Genomic DNA, 16,842 nt, shown 5'->3' on the forward strand with positions numbered 1-16,842 from the left:
CTCTCCCTCTAACCTTTACCAATAAAGAATGATAGATTAATATACAGTCTTCAGAGAATTTTATGGTAGCAGATCAACAGTTCCTGGGTTTATCTTGGCAATGGGCTCTATACAGATGAAATTAGAAATACATTGATAAGGTTTTGATAAGCTAAAGAATTGGAAAGTTGTTCTCAGAGGCTGGAGAGTGGCTGAAGTAGAAAGGATTCTGTGGAAAGGTTTGGAAATGGGAAGGAAGGGGGAGGTGTGAGTGAAAGGAAGTGACAGTTGGATCCCTGGCAGTTGTGGGATTAACAACTCTCTTACCTTGTTCTTATCCTAGCCAGAATTTTGAGAAGGAAACCTTGAAATATCTTGGAGTTTTCCTTTGGGAAACACCAGAAAGAAGACTAGCTTACTGCTGCTGCTTTGACAACTGTTGTTTGAAAGAAGAATGATCAGAAGACCTTGTTTTTTCTTACACTCTGAGGGAAACCTCAGAGTCCACTCAGCTCAGTGAGCTTTAGCCATTTTGGCTCACTGTCTTTTCTTACTTGGAGACAACATTAATATACATATATTTAATGCTATATGTAAGGATTTTAGTCAGTTTTAGTCAGATAGTGTTTTTTGGGATTCTGGTTATAGATAAGGAGATTTATAGTGTAGTTTAGGTCAATTCCCAAGGCCTGAAGAATTTCATCTCATGACAAAAGGGGATTGGATGGAGAAATTAGTCCCTTAGTGTTAAAGCATCCTCTGTTTATAATCCTTATATTTTAATAATACAAATAAATATATTTTTATAGTTATAATACTCTCCAGGACAGTTTTGTGCACTGAGTCCAGTGGAAGAAGGTCACTTTTGGCTTTCCTTCATGAAGGAGAACTGAGGTACTTTGTAAACACCAAGCAAAGTATCTGCTCAGTCTCCAACCTATTATCATACTTTATTATCATTTATGATCACATTTATTAAAATTATTATTACAACTCCCAGGTGTTTTTTGTTTTCTGCAGTTATTTTCTATGGAATTTCTCTTTCTATATCTCCCTGTTGGACCTGATGGGTAGTGTAGAGAAATTCCGATGATTTCTGTGGGTTCATTGATCATACTAGGAAGGCTTCTAGTTTATCCTCATTGCAGATAATATTTGTGAATGGTTTTAAATAGATGGCAATGAATTATTTTGTGGAATGTCCCATTTATTGCAATGTTCTGTGGGCTACTTCTAGGAATGGGCACTGAATTTTGTCAAAAACATTTTCTACATCTATTGAGATAAGCATGAGGTTTTTTATTGGTTTTGTTATTAATATGATTAATTGTGGTGATGATTTTCCTAATATTGAACTAACTCTGAATTCCTGGTATAAAACCCACCTGCTCATGATGAATGATCCTTGTAAAATATTGCTATAATTTTCAGGTTAGGATTTTATTTTAAAATTTTGCATCAATATTCATTTAGCAGAATGGTCTATAATTTTCTTTCTCTGAATTTTCTTTTGGCTTATGCGCTTTCACAGGAGGACTCAACCTCAGAGAATAAGCAATTAAATTTACTGCAGGTTTGGGTGGCAGGACTTAACATACTTGCTTCCAGAAGGAGAGATGTCATGTAATGGGACGTCCCATCCCATGCAAAGGGACAACCATGCCTACCATCCCATGAATCATGTTTACCTCAATTTCCAAATCTATAAAATTACTCTTAAAAAAGGAAATGGAAAACCTAAGTAAGTCAAGGATGAGTCAGACAAAAGTGAAATGCATGAACAACAAGAATAAATGTTTATTGATGAAATGATTGATTCAACCATGAAGGTTTCAGTGTTGATGGTCTTATCAATCATGGATAAAATGAAGGATATTTGTGATACTGAAGTGAGCATTAAATGTGTGGAACAAAAGATAGAAGGATAAAAGGGGACATTTTCAAAATCTTCAGATAAGAGGATTTAATTGGTTGTTATCAATAACAAACCTAGAGAAATTGAGGGAAAGTTTTAGTGAAGTGTCCAAGTAGGTAGGATTCAGGTGTTCTCAAATCCGTAAAACATAGATATCCCAATATGATACATATTATTTCTTAAGAACCTCTTCTGACTTATAAAGGAATTCTGATTCAATGTTTCAGACATAAGGAACAAAAACAAAAAAGAGAAAATAAATGTTTAAACAGAGCTTAGATTTTGTGACCTTGTTCATTTATTAAGTAAATGATGTCAAGGGTCTAACAGATCAGGACAAGGTCCTCTACATGATCCTAGAGCTGGACTTTAACCACAACAGAATATATGCTTTTACATATTAGAAAAACCCAATTCATCATATAAGACTGATTAATTAAAAATAAACTGTAGATTATAAGTAATCTGATTTGTAATTCAGTGACACATTAGAGACTTTCTACACTGAGAAAAGGAGAACAAAAAAGTGCAACTTCCTAAAGTAAGTAAAGAGGTTTTCTACTTTTTCTAAGTGTACCTAATCAGATAAACAAGAAAATATTAATTAATTTACTGGGATGTGTCCAGTTTTAAGATAAGATATATATATTACCTTAGATGACAAATAATGAGAAAACACCTTACATCAGTCTTAGGATCTAACTGAATTTCTGGTCAAGATAACTTAGGTATATGATAATGGGTATATATATATAGATATAGATATAGATATAGATATAGATATAGATATAGATATAGATGGATGGANATATAGATATAGATATAGATATAGATATAGATATAGATATAGATATATAATAGATATAATGTGTACATAATGTCTGTAATATATATATACACATAGACATAATAAATATAGACATTCTCGGTGGTCCACTTTCCCAGTGACAGAGGGCTAAGTTCAAAGAGCGTAATATGTTTTTTTTCTCAGTTTCCAAAATTGGAATATTTTCTCATAGGAAAAAATCTGTACTAGACACTTAATTGGAAAACAAGGCAAGTGAGCTAGTTCAAGAACTGAGTCACCAGATTGGGTCTCTTTGGATGGATTTCCATAATAAATCATTTGCTAATCCTTTCAATTTCTCAAGTCAAATGCTTCTCATCACTCTTGCAGTTGTGTTTATTTCTTATACATTCCTGAGTGTTCTCATTGGGCCTCAGCAAAAGCACATAACACTTGGGAATAAAGATGCAGCTTAGTAAGCCAACACTGGAGGCCAGGATGGAAAAGATCTCCACCACCACCATGGCTTTGCCCTTGGTGCTCTGGTATGTGGGCAAGAAGGAGACCCACACACCGCAGAACACCAGCATGCTGAAGGTGATGAACTTGGCTTCATTGAAAGTGTCAGGCAGGCTCCTGGCCAGGAAAGCCACCAGGAAGCTCCCCAGGGCTAGGAAGCCAATGTAGCCCAAGACACAGTAGAAACCAAACACAGAATCTTCATTACATTCAATTATTATCTGATTGGATTCAGAATGTATGTCTGTGTCTGGGAAGGGGGGAGAGATTCCCAGCCAGATGCAACACAGAGTCACTTGAATCCCAGAGCAAAGGAGTACAATACAGTTGGATACTCCAGATTGTAGCCAAATCTTGTTTCTACTCCCTGGTATTGTAACCTTGAAGGCCAGAAGTACCAGAATGGTTTTTGCTAAAATGGAAGAAACAGCCACAGCGAAGATAAGCCGAAAAGTTGTTTGCCTGAAGAGGCAGGTGGCTGCAGTGGGACGGCCAATGAAGAGCAAGGAGCAGAGGAAACACAAAATGAGGGAAATGAGGAGAGTGTAGCTGAGGGTCCTGTTATTGGCTTTCACTATAGGTGTGTCACAGAACTTCACAAACACCCTGAGAATCAGAGCTGTCAACACAGAAAAGAAAAGAGCCACACAGGCTAGAGTCATTCCCAGAGGTTCTTTGATATCCAGGAAGGTAATGGTTTTGGGGAGGCAGTGATCTCTCTCCTTGTTTGGATACTCATCTTCAGGACACTTCACATAATGCTGCATATCTATAGGGGATAAGAAGCATCTCGTTGTATTGAGTGAAGGAAGTGGTTATGTCTCTTAGTACTTCATAGAGGGCTGGTTAAATTTTTGTGGGTCAGTTGGTAATTTTTGGCTCTTTGGAACTCCATTTTGTGCTGACTATTTACTCATAACCATAAGCTCCAAGGCACTACAGTCATCCCAGGCTCAGAATGTCTTTTTAAAAGATGTATCAAGTATTAAATGAACTCTTATATTAAGTGTCTACTCTGGTAACTTGGTTCTGATACAAAGTCATGGTTTCCTCACCACCACCCCCATACTTACAATTAAAAATATTCTTTTCTCCCTAACTTGACTTGCAGCTAATTTTCAGCCATGGACCACCCACCTATACTACACCCGAAATCCACAAAGACTTAGTAGCTATACTTGAGCATTGACAGACTTCTCTTATTTTCTCTTCAAATGATATCTAAGACCTGTTCTAGCTTTTACAGTCTTTACTTCAATAATTGATGGCATAGGAAGGGAATTTTCATTGTGAATTTCCTTCATCAGGGTATCTAGAATAAGCAGGTGTTCAATGGAGACAAAATTTATGTACATCATATTCAATATAGGACCCTTTTTCTTATCAAGTTAAAATCCCCTACCATACACAATTTAAAATCCTAATTTAATTTGTAAAGGCAATCATCCATAATCTTTCCTTCAGGCATTATCTCATTCTCTACTATTGCTCTGAACATGCTGACTGCCTAGATGTTGTAGTGGATTGAGTACTGGGTCTGGATTCAGGAAATCCTGAGTTTCAAATTTAGCCTCAGACATTTACTTGCTGAGTGACCCTGAGCATGTCACCTATTATCTGTTTTCCTTATATTTAAAATAAGAAAAATACCTCAAATAGTTTTTGTAAGTATCAAATGAAATAATGAGGGTAAAGTGCTTAGCACAGTGCCTGGTACATAGAAACTGAGATCTACATGTTTTTCATGATTATTATATTTAATTTCATTCATCCAGATAATTTTTCTCCTGAACTGATTATCTCATCAGTTCACAAAATTCAGGCTAAATTTCTTCATCTCATGCTCACCCAGAGCATTAAACTCCTAGCTTGAACTTGCTTCCTCCCTCACAGTCTTTCTGTGGCTGAACCTCTTTCAGCTGAGAGTATCTTCTTCAGACATACATTTTTAAGGATTAAAATAGAAGTTCTGTCTAAATAAGAGTTATAAACTTATATTGTGGTCACTAATTTTTAAAATAGCATAGCTTAAATAAAAATGACTTTTAGTCTCTTTTATTTATAAAGAGGTAGAAAGAGAGGAAAGTGGAAAATGTAGATAAAGAGACAGATTCTTAACAAGACTACCAGCCCTAAGAGCTTCTCTGGTGAACTGAAGTCCATTTCAGCACCCTGGGAGAAGGCTTCCTCAGGTCTCAATCTCCATGTGGAGTCTTCAGCCAGAAGTCCAACAGTGCAGCCTCCTCCAAAGCCAAGGCAAGAATCCCAGTCAATCTCTGCCAAATGGCAGGAAAGGAATGGGCCACTCCCAAACCAAGGAAACAAATACTTCTCCTCCAGTCTGGCTTACCAACACAGAATGAATCACTGAATCCTCAGGCTGTCCTTTCAAAAGCAGTTTTCTCAAAGTCATTTCCTATTGCTCTCCCATTTATGGGAATGAATGTTATAAACAAAAAGGGGTCCTAGAGAGATATAGATGTACAATGATGTTGACGTATCTCTTTCTCTCTAACAGTTGCCCAAGAAGGACCCTCGAGAGGTTAAATAGATGGGTAACCTTTCCAGGTTACCCATCTGGGTTTGGATAGATTATTATTGGGCTGTTGATTTGCCTTGGATGATATATGGTATCTGACTGCATTTGACTCCCTCACCAATGGTTGTGATATAAGGAGCACTCAGGAAGGTACTTGTTGAACTTTCTTTATCTATAATCAGGGAAAGGAAAAACAGGACAAGGATTAGGGATTAGATGCCCCATTAACCTATTATCTATAAACTAGTTGACAATCAAGACTAGAGTCTATTAATCAGGTGAAAGCTGAACTCTCTCCACTACCTCTGGCCCAGCCTGGCTACAGTCAAGCCAGAGAATAGGGAATGCTATTGAAGCAGCTGTGTTGGTGATCTTATTCTCTTAGCTTTCTCACTACTGGTGATGCACTAGCCCTCACAGTCTTTCAGGAAATAGCTTCAGATTCTTTCTACCCTGTTCTTCATAGACCTTCCTGCCTCCCTTTACTATCCTCTCAGAGATTTCCCAGTCCAGAGACTCCTGTCCAGAGGCCTCCAGAGAGCCCTAGAGAGAACTCATGAAAATGGCTGTGTATTTATACTGTGAGACCAATCGACATTTGCCCCTGGGTCACGGCACCTGGGAACATTCCATGTCTTCCAACTGTCTTCCCTTCATGGTTGCATCCATCACTTCCTAGATTATGAATATAATCCCAATCACAGCTTCCCAATTTGTCTAGCATTGCCTTGGGGGGTACAGTGACTTTTGGAGGAGTCACTATAGTAAATGAATTTTGACCTCTCACTTTGAGTTCTTTATTTGATAAGCTAAAATAGATAAAGGGAGGGTTAATCCTATCTTCACAACCCCCCTGTGATTCTTTGGGAGACTACTCCCCAATGAATCATTTAACATAAGTTCTAATAAGATGCATACAATATTGTACTTTCTAAGAGGAAACTACAATAGTTAGAGATAAGAGGGAAATAGAAGAGAGAGAGAGTAAAATCAATATCTGCTAGCATGCTGACAAAGAGCCAGTTAGTGAGCTCCCCTTTGGCATAAGAGTTTACATTCAGAATAAAAGTATTCAACCTCCTTCACTTTAGTTCATTATATCCCAAAGTTGATTATGGATCTTTTGATGTAGTGTAGGATTCTGTATGGTACTTTCTTCAAAAATTCATTTTCTTGATTCAGGTAGATAGTGAACTTCTTTTCCTGAAATTTCTCTAAAATTTTTTAAATCTTGGATTTTATGAAAATCATACAAACCCCTGAGGAGGATGTTGACCAACCCCTGTATCAAATCAGGACACATGGTTGAGTTATAGGGTATATGTGTCAGATGTCAAAAGAAAAACCAAAAACATAAAAAAAGAAAAGCAAATAGAAGAAAAATTAAATTTTGGGAGAAAAAAATTAAAATCAAAACCAAAATATCAAAATCTATGTATATAAAAATTATCAGAAAAAAAGTAAATCCATAACAGATCATTTAATCAGGGCCCAATTAAAGTAATTTATGTAAAGAAGGAAACAATAAGTAAATTAGGTGAGCACAGAATAGTATACTTGTCAGATCTTTGGGAAAGGAAAAATTTTAAAACCTAGTAAGAGTTAGAAAAATTACAAAATATAAAATAAATAATCTTAATTACATTAAATTAAAAAGGTTTTATACAAACAAAACCAAATGCTACTAAAATTAGAAGGGAAGCAACAAATTGGGGGAAATCTTTATAACGAAAAACATGGACAAAGGTCTAATTACTCAAATATATAAGGAGTTAATCAATTGTACAAAAAATAAAGCCATTCCCCAATCGATAAACTGATAAGGAACATGAACAGGCAATTTTCAGATAAAGAAATCAAAGCTATCAACAAAGACATGAAAAAGTGTTCTAAATCTCTTTTAATTAGAGAAATGCAAATCAAAACAACCCTGAGGTACCACCTCACACCTAGCAGATTAGCTAACATGACAGCAAAAGAAAGTGCTGGATGTTGGAGGGGATATGGCAAAATTGGGACATCAATGCGTTGCTGGTGGAGATGTGAATTTATCTAACCATTCTGGATGGCAATTTGGAACTATGTCCAAAGAGTTTTAAAAGACTATCTGCCTTTGGTGTATAAACCACTGCTATCTGCCTTCTGGTGTATAAACCACTACTTGGTTTAACACCAGAGAGATAATAAGGAAAAAAGACTTGCACAAAATATTTATAGTCACACTCTTTGTGGTGGCAAAAAATTGGAAAATGAGGAAATGTCCTTCAATTGTGGAATGCATGAACAAATTGTGGTATCTGTTGGTGATGGAATACTATTGTGCTCAACGGAATAATGAACTTGAGAAATTCCATGTGAACTGGAATGACCTCCAGGAATTGATGCAGAGTGAAAGAAGTAGATCCAGGAGAACATTGCACACAGAGACTGATACAGTGTGATACAATCGAACATACTGGACTTCTCTACTAGCAGCAATGCAAGGACTCAGAGCAATGCTGAGGGACTTATGAGAAAGAAAACTAGCCACATTCAGAGGAAGAACTGTGGAAGTAGAAAAATAGAAGAAAAACAACTGCTTGAACACATGGACTGATGGGTATATTATTGGGGATATAGATTCTAAACAATAATTCTAGTCCAACTATCAATAATATAGAAATAGATCTTAATAAATGATACATGTAACATCCTAGTGGAATTGTACATCAAATACTGGGGTTTAGGGGGCTTTGGGGGAGAGGGAATGAACATGAAACATGTTACTATGGGAAAATATACAAAATTAAAATTAAAAATTAAAAAAATAAAATAAAGTAATTTATGTCTTACAATTCTGCAGGACAATTGAATTAATATAGCTCTTACCCATTGTCAGCCATGACTACAGAAACTTGCCATACTATAAGAGAGAATAAATGGACTAGATTTTGAAGTAAAGAGGAAGTATGTTATTCCCTGGTCTGATTTTACCTTCACTGATCTCAGGGATAGGGGAGCCAAAATGGAAGCCCAACTAAGGTACCTGTCAGAATTTGGCACAAAGAAGACCTGCGTGTAATATATGTCAAACAGCCGCTACCTCGAACATCAAAAAAGTCCTCTCTCTTGACTCAGATATCACTAATCCCACAAGAATTATTGATCTCCTCGACCTTATGATTCTTTGCACTCTACAATGGCTCTTTTGTGATCCCTTCTCCTGGAATCAGACACAATTATTAATCAAAGTACCACAGTATTTATCAATATGTGGCAGGTTTCCATAGGCCAAAACTTTTGGGTATGCATTGATATTGAAACTAAGGGATATTATAAATTTATCCTACAAATTCCAAAACATTAATACTGATTACATGCACTTCAAATTTTAAAAAAATAAGAAAAAGAAAAAATCAAATATTCTATTAAAAAACTAAAAAGAAAAGCAATAAATAAAAAAAATTCAGGAATTTAATGTTCCAGCCAAAACAGCATCCACTTGTCTCTGGGCTTTCATCTCCAATACATGAGGCAGAATACAATCAGTGTCGATAGAAGGTACTCATTTTATATGTGAGCAATGAATCCAAGAGTTCTTTTCTCCAATTTTGATAGCTTTTGGAGTGGTTAACAGTACTTGAAATGGAACTTCCCAGGAAGTCTGGGTTGCTCCAGTGCAATGGAAGTTCTTTATGTACACCTTGTCTCCTTAGTTTAGGGCATGAAGTTAGAAGTCTATAGGTCCTGCTTGTACTACAGCTTTGGATTCATGCAGTACTTGCAATTTGTTCTGCAAGTCCTGTATATAGAAAGCAAGAGAAGTGTCTTCCCCACACCTAGTTATGATGTGTATGCAGCAGAAAAAGACTTAGCTAGTATAGAGGGATATCCAAAAAGCATCTCAAATGGTGAGGTGTGTAGATCTCTCCTGAACCTGCTCTGAAGAAAAAAAGATAAAAGATAAAAGAGGGAGAATTTTGGGCCATTTAAACTGAGTCTCACAGAAGGGAGCATCAGTGGAATAGATTTGGGGTAAGTGATATCAGCAAGACAGTCTATGATAAACCCAAAGAGCTCAACTTTTGGGACAAAAATCTGCTATTTGACAAAAGCTGCTGGAAAAATTGGAAAAGAATATGGGAGAGATTAGGGTTAGATCAACATCTCACACCCTACACCAAGATAAATTCAGAGTGGGTAAATGACTTGAATATAAAGAAGGAAACTATAAGAAATTAGGTGAACACAGAATAGTATACTTGTCAGATCTCTGAGAAAGGAAATATTTTAAAACCAAGCAAGAGTTAGAAAAAACTACAAAATTTCAAATAAAGAATTTTTGATTACATTAAATTAAAAAGTTTTTGTACAAATACAAACAATGCAACTAAAATCAGAAGGGAAACAGCAAACCAGGAAAAAGTCTTTATAACAAAAAACTCAGATAAAAGGCTAATTATTCAAATATACAAGGAGCTAAATCAATTGTACAAAAATCAAGTCATTCTCCAATCAATAAGTGGGCAAGGGACTTTAATAGGCAACTTTCAGATAAAGAAATCAAAACTATCAATAAGCACATGAAAAAGTGTTCTAAATCTCTAATAATTAGAGAAATTCAAATCAAAACAACTCTGAGGTACCACCTGACACCCAGCAGACAGGCTAAAATGAGAGCAGGGGAGAGTAATGAATGTTGGAGCGGATGTGGCAAAATTGGGACATAAATGCACTGCCGTTGGAATTGTGAAATGATCCAAATATTCTGGATGTCAATTTGGAATTATCCTCAAAGAGAGGTAAGGGAAAATGGAGCAGGCACCAGCAAATAAAATGAAACCTAAATATTCCTCTTTGGGGAGACACTTTTGCCTTCGAGCCCTTGTGGCCTCTCTTCTGTAGTTCTAAAAGAAAATGTTTGTAAACTTCTTGGCATACTGTGATATTTTTTGAAGCTAAGAGCAAAACATCTACAAATTGTATCAAACAGCTATTCTGAAATTTAATATTTTCTAAATCCTGATTTAGAAATTTGTGAGAACAATGTAGGACTGTCCATGAAGCCTTGTGGTAACTGGGATCATGTCCACTGGAAATCTTTCCAGGTGAAGGTAAATATATTCCTGGAATTCTCATGAATTGCTATTGAGAAGAATGCTGAGCACAGATCCAAGACAATAAAATATGTAGCTGTGGCTAAGAATAGAGGAAATAATTGTGGCTGGGTTTGGAACCACAGGATATCTTTTTATGGCATGATTATTTACAGCCCTTAAATCTTATACAAATCTATATGGACAGGTTTTTCATATGTGCCTAATTTTAGCTTTTTTACAGGTAGAATGAGTATATTATATTCAGATTTGCATGGAATTATTATTTGTTGCTCAATTAGTGAACTTATTACTAGGGTAATTCCATCAATTACCTCTTTTGATAGGGGATACTGAAGAATGGAAGGAGGTGGGCAAACTTTTCTTTTAATTTGTACAGGAACAGCTGATTTGAGTAGGCTTACATCAGAAGAAGATGCAGCCCAGAGAGATCCCAGTATATCGCCTGGTATTTCAAAGATGAGAGGTTCCTTCACCACTGACTGTTTAAAAGAAGTAGAAGGATTTTAAGGATTTAAGGAATCCTCAGGAAATTCTAGCATCATGGTACCATCTTGAAAGCATGCTATTGAGACTCTAAGTTTACATAAAAGATCTCTCCCTAAAAATATATATAAGGAAAACAGGCATTAAAAGAAAATAATGTTCTACTGATAGGGATCCCACAGATACCATTTGAGGAAAAAGCTTTGGGAGCATTAGAAGTGCTCCTAATACTCCTACTACATTTAAAGAGCCAATAGAATTGCATTCAGAATCTGGTTTACTAACCAAAACAGATCTGGAAGCTCCAGTGTCTTGGAGGCAATCATAATACATGTTCCCAATTTTCAGGTTACATGAAGTTCATTATTATGGTGGGGGGCTGGGAGGAGCGAATGAACTTGGATAACTGGTGCTAAGATATTGAGGTCTGGGAAATGAAAGGTTTCACTCTCTGATACCAGAGTCCTTTCCCCACTCTCACACCTTCAAAAAGATCCTTGGCCAGTTCTCTGGGGTTCCCCACATTGAAGGGGATTTCCACTCTGCATATAGCATGGGCAAGCCTCATTTTGGATATATTGGTGTGAGATATCATTTATTTCATTCGGATTGTTTTTTATATATTTTTCTATTGTAAAATTAAAATTAATATCCAATAACTCCAGGCATTATATTTTATAAGGTTAATTAATAATCACTTGAAGTAAAAGAAATAATAAAGAACAAAAGTAAAAACTGAATAAAGAAAATTTTCCTTACTACATTTGCAGGAAGATAGGGGATAGGGTCACATAAAATCTTTATCTCCAAAACTTAAGGAGGTAATGTGAGAAGGAACATGGGAAGCTAGGATTTAGAGTCCTGGCAGCATATTCCAGTTATACAATGCCTCCAGTGATTCCATTGGGAAAGTAGCTTGGTTAAGTAGAGGTGCTTTGAGTTCTTGATTTGATTAGCTAAAAATAGACAAGAGGAGAGTTAATCCTATCCTCACACCTTCATCTACACCAGTGGTTCCCAAACTTTTTTGGCCTACTGTCCCCTTTCCAGAAAAAATATTACTTAGTGGCCTAGAAATTAATTTTTTTAAATTTTAATAGCAATTAATAGAACAGATAAATGCACCTGTGGCCATCACCACTCTCCTGGATGGCTGCAGCACCCACCAGGGGGTGGTGGAGCCCACTTTGGGAATCACTGATCTACATCATCTTCTAAAGAATTTATCAAATTAAAAACTTTAGACACTGAATATCAACATTTTCTTCTTGAGATATAATCTGTATACAATCATTGATTTCATCTGTAATGGATGGTGGATATCACCTAACAATCATTTCATTGTAGAGATAAATAAATTAAGGACCACAGAGTGACATAACTTGCCCAAGGTCATACAGATGTAGCAGAGACATTGTTTGAAACCTAGCCCTCTGACTCTGTATTAACTTTGCTTTTCACTGAACCACTTTGCCTTTCAAAGATCTTAGGTAACAAAACAAGGACATCTTATGACACCTAATCTAAACTTGTCAAATTACAACTATGGGGAAATGGAAACCCATGGAAGGTACATTATACACAGGGTCACAAGCTACTAGGTATATGAAGTATAATTTAACTTCAAGGTTTTCCTGACTCTAGGTCCAGTGCTCTATCCACCAAAATATCTACACCACAATAGAGCAAATGTACTTTGAGGTGCATGGATGTCCAAGGAAATCTAGCACCTCGGCTATGAAGGCTTTAAGAGTTTTTTAGAATTCATTATACACCTTTGATGTTCACCTGGCAGTCAACTCTTACTCTGGAGTCCAAGAAGTTGTAACATACACACTAGCAGATGGACTAAACCAAGCTGAGGTTTACTAATAGGTCATCAATGTACCAGTTAGTTTTAGGGGCATTTGCTTCAAATATGTAAATAATTCCTCTGCTAGTAGGGGATGATACAAATAATGTATTCCCATGATTATGAAGGTGGCAGAAATAAGAGTTATGGAGTGCTTAGAACATGATCAGACACTGAAGATGCTGATATCATCTACTACCTCCAGGATCTTTACCAGTCATTCTGACTTTTGCCTTATCACTTGATCTCAATGACTCTGGAAGATGAAGTGAGGCTAATGACTTTGTTCAACTCAGTCTCACTTAAAGCCAAGTTATGCCAAGAACAAACATCATCTGCTGATGTCATTAGTCCTCTTTTAAAAAGGACAAACAGCAACAAAAATATTGTAGGGTAGCACTGTCTCAGAGGAAACAAGTAGAGATACTACTTCTGTTTTTTACAGTTATCACCTTGGGCAAGTCACTTAGCCCTAAAAAGTCTCAGTAGTCACACCCCATTCTTTGGTTATTCCTTAATTAATCAAAAGGAGGAGTTGAACTAGATGGCTACTGAGGTTCTTCCATTTCTAGATCAATGATCCTACATATTAATCCAGCTGATGATCATCCCCCATGACATGATATGTAATATCTGAAAGAGAGCAAGCAAGTGAGAGAGACAAAGATAAAACAGTCAGCCCCCTCCCCCTTGTGGCAACATATCTTGCTCTTCCTTCATTGATGTTCCCATGAATTCCACATGACCTGAAGATCCAAATACCAGTTGTTTATGTTTTTAGTAACTTTACTAGGAAAGGTCATTGGAAATAATTACTCATTTGATTGGAAATCTCCCCTTCTGGGCATGAAGAACAGTCAAAGCAGCAGACAGGCTCTCCCTCCCTTGGAGTTTTCCTGAAATCAGGACCACAGCTATCACTGCACTCAGCATGAGGAACCTGAACAGTGAAAAGAAAAGAAAATGCTTTGTAAAATTTAAATTAATATCCAATATCTCCAAGTATTGTATTTTAAACATTTATTAATAATTACTTGAAGAAGAAGAAATAAAGGAATGCAATTAGAAAGCCCTGTAAAAACATGCAAGTAAAATTCTCCAGCATGACTCTCACCCAATCTCCACAACAGCTTTAAAGGGAAAAGAGAGGGAGAGGGAGGAGCCACACAAAACTTATATATTCCCTACGTTAGTACACAGACTGAGTATGCAGATAGGATCCTAGGAAAGAGATGCCTGGGGAGCAAATTCTAATAACACAGCCTCAAGGATCTGGGCCCTAACAACACCTGGTAAAATAAATTATTTATGAGAATTCATGTCATTTTGAGCCAAGGCAAGATATTTTATTATAAAGCTATGGACTTCTTCCAGGCCCACTAATGAATGAGCATATATAAGAGAATGCCCAATAGACATATACTCAAAATATATCATTTCAGTCCCCTTTCATTAGCAGCCAGGTACCTTTGGCTGAGCTACTCCTATGCTTTGGGTTTTATATTTGTCATCTGAAAAAGAAGATTGATGAACTGCAAAGGTCCCTTTCAGTTATAATATTCTATAATTCTATGTGTAATCCTGACTATTGTAACAACTCTGATGGCTAAAAGAAAGGCTGAATAATGTTCTAGAATATCTGCATTAATTTTTTATTCACATATGATGTAAGGCAGACAGAATCAAAGCTGTGAGGGAGTTCATTTCTAAAAAAGAAAGTAAATAATAAATCCAGGGTGGTTCCGGGTTAAGATGGCAGCAGAGTAAGAAGCAGCTCTTAACCTCTCCTGACTGAAACACACAAAACTCCTCAAGGGGACATAAAAACAAGTCCAGATGAACGGAGGAACCCCACAACAGGGCACAGCATGGAAGGTACGTGGAATCAAGGCATCTCCATGCTATAAAGGGGTGAAACAGCTCTCACTAAATCGCGGGCTGAGCAACCACCCCACCCTCACCCCCTCCACACAGAACACCTATAGCGCCGAGGCCAGCTAGGAAGAGGTGGAGCAAGTTTGGGGCACCCATTGAGTCATTGGCACCTCCGGGGCCTGTTCCTGAGAGCGGCAGGATTTGGGACCCCAGGAAGCTAGCAAGCGCACATGGAATTTGAGCGCAGGAGCAGGACGCCGGGAGCGGACGCTGAGCGCAGAGCGCAGGCTGAGAGCGCAGGACTGGTGGAGGCGTGGGTGGAGGCAGACACAGCCACGAGCTAAAGCTCTGAAACCCTGAGTGGGGAACCAGTGCAGACAGGCATATGACTGTGGAAGCAGCGCCCTGAGACTTGTAAAGAAACCTCCAGCAGAGGATCAAGCAAGGGGGTCCACCAGGGGGCTTGACCTTGGAAAAAAGCAGACAGACCTCAGGAGCCAATAGACCGCGGACAGACCCTGAGTGCAAGGATAAACCTAAGAAGCTGCTGGGCTAACGATGGCTACCCAGTCTCAGGAAGCTCAGAAGAGAAAGATTAACAACAAGAAAAAGAAGTCCTTAACACTCGACAACTTTTACACAGAGAAAATCCAGACAAACGAGCAAACAGAGGAGGAGAACAAACAAGCATCCAGACCCTCCACAAATAAGGAAAACTCCTCACAAGCTATGGAAGAGTTCAAAACTGAGATTTTGAGGAAAATGGAAGAGATCTGGCAAGAAAATGACAGTTTAAAAGGTCGAATCTTGCAATTGGAAAGTGAGGCTCAGAAAACAAATGAACTGATAAGTAAATTGAACAACAGAAATGACCAGATTGAAAAGGAATACCAGAAGATTATGGCTGAAAACCAGAAGATTATAGCTGAAAACTGAAAGATTATAGCCAAAAACCAATCCTAAAAGGCTAGAATTGAGCAATTGGAAGCTAATGATCTCTCAAGACAAAAAGAACAAATAAAACAAAGTCAAAAGACTGAGAAAATAGAAGGAAACATGAAATATCTCAATGAGAGAGTGACAGACTAAGAAAACCGGTCTAGAAGAGACAATTTGAGAATAATTGGTCTTCCAGAAAAAACAGAAATTAATAGAAACCTGGACTCCATACTAACAGAAATAATTCAGCAAAATTGCCCTGAAGTCCTACAAAAAGAGGGCAATATAGACATTGAAAGGATTCATAGAACACCTGCGACATTTGATCAAGAAAAGAAAACACCCAGAAATATAATTGCCAAGTTCAAGAGTTTCCAAGCAAAAGAAAAAATCTTACAAGAAGCCAGAAAGAAACAATTCAAATATCAAGGAGCACCAATCAGGATCACACAGGATCTGGCAGCCTCCACGCTAAAAGATCACAAGGCTTGGAATACGATATTCAGAAAGGCAAGAGAGCTAGGCCTGCAACCACGGATCAACTACCCATCAAAATTGACTATATATTTCCAGGAGAAAGTATGGGCATTCAACAAAATTGAAGAATTCCAGGTATTTGCACAGAAAAGACCAGGGCTAAATGGAAAGTTTGATATCCAACCACAAAAATCGAGAGAAACATGAAAAGGAAAATAAGATACAGAGGGGAAAGAAAGAAAACTTATAATTTTTAAATTTGCCTTTTTAAGGGCCTCAGTGAGATCTAATTATCTGTATTCCTATGTAGAGAAATGTTGTGTATAATTCTCTGTAGTGAACTCTATTCACTATTATAGTATTCACTATTATAGTAAT

The 16,842-nt window shown here is 37.2% G+C and overlaps 1 protein-coding gene across 1 annotated transcript in view; it reads right to left on the bottom strand.

Annotated features, from left to right (window-relative positions):
- Positions 1-3,045: 3,045 nt before the first annotated feature.
- The window catches only part of LOC123246062 (vomeronasal type-2 receptor 26-like), a 186,154-nt gene continuing 172,357 nt past the window's right edge, over positions 3,046-16,842 (bottom strand). Inside the window, exons 5-7 of the mRNA XM_044675014.1 lie at positions 13,990-14,113; positions 3,105-3,969; positions 3,046-3,070 (exon numbers count right to left, since the gene is read on the bottom strand). Coding sequence (XP_044530949.1) covers positions 3,046-3,070; positions 3,105-3,969; positions 13,990-14,113 — 1,014 coding nt within the window. The remainder of the gene's footprint in view (positions 3,071-3,104; positions 3,970-13,989; positions 14,114-16,842) is intronic.

The sequence above is a fragment of the Gracilinanus agilis genome, chromosome 1, assembly GCF_016433145.1.
Source record: "Gracilinanus agilis isolate LMUSP501 chromosome 1, AgileGrace, whole genome shotgun sequence".
In the NCBI taxonomy this organism is placed as follows: Eukaryota; Metazoa; Chordata; class Mammalia; order Didelphimorphia; family Didelphidae; genus Gracilinanus; species Gracilinanus agilis.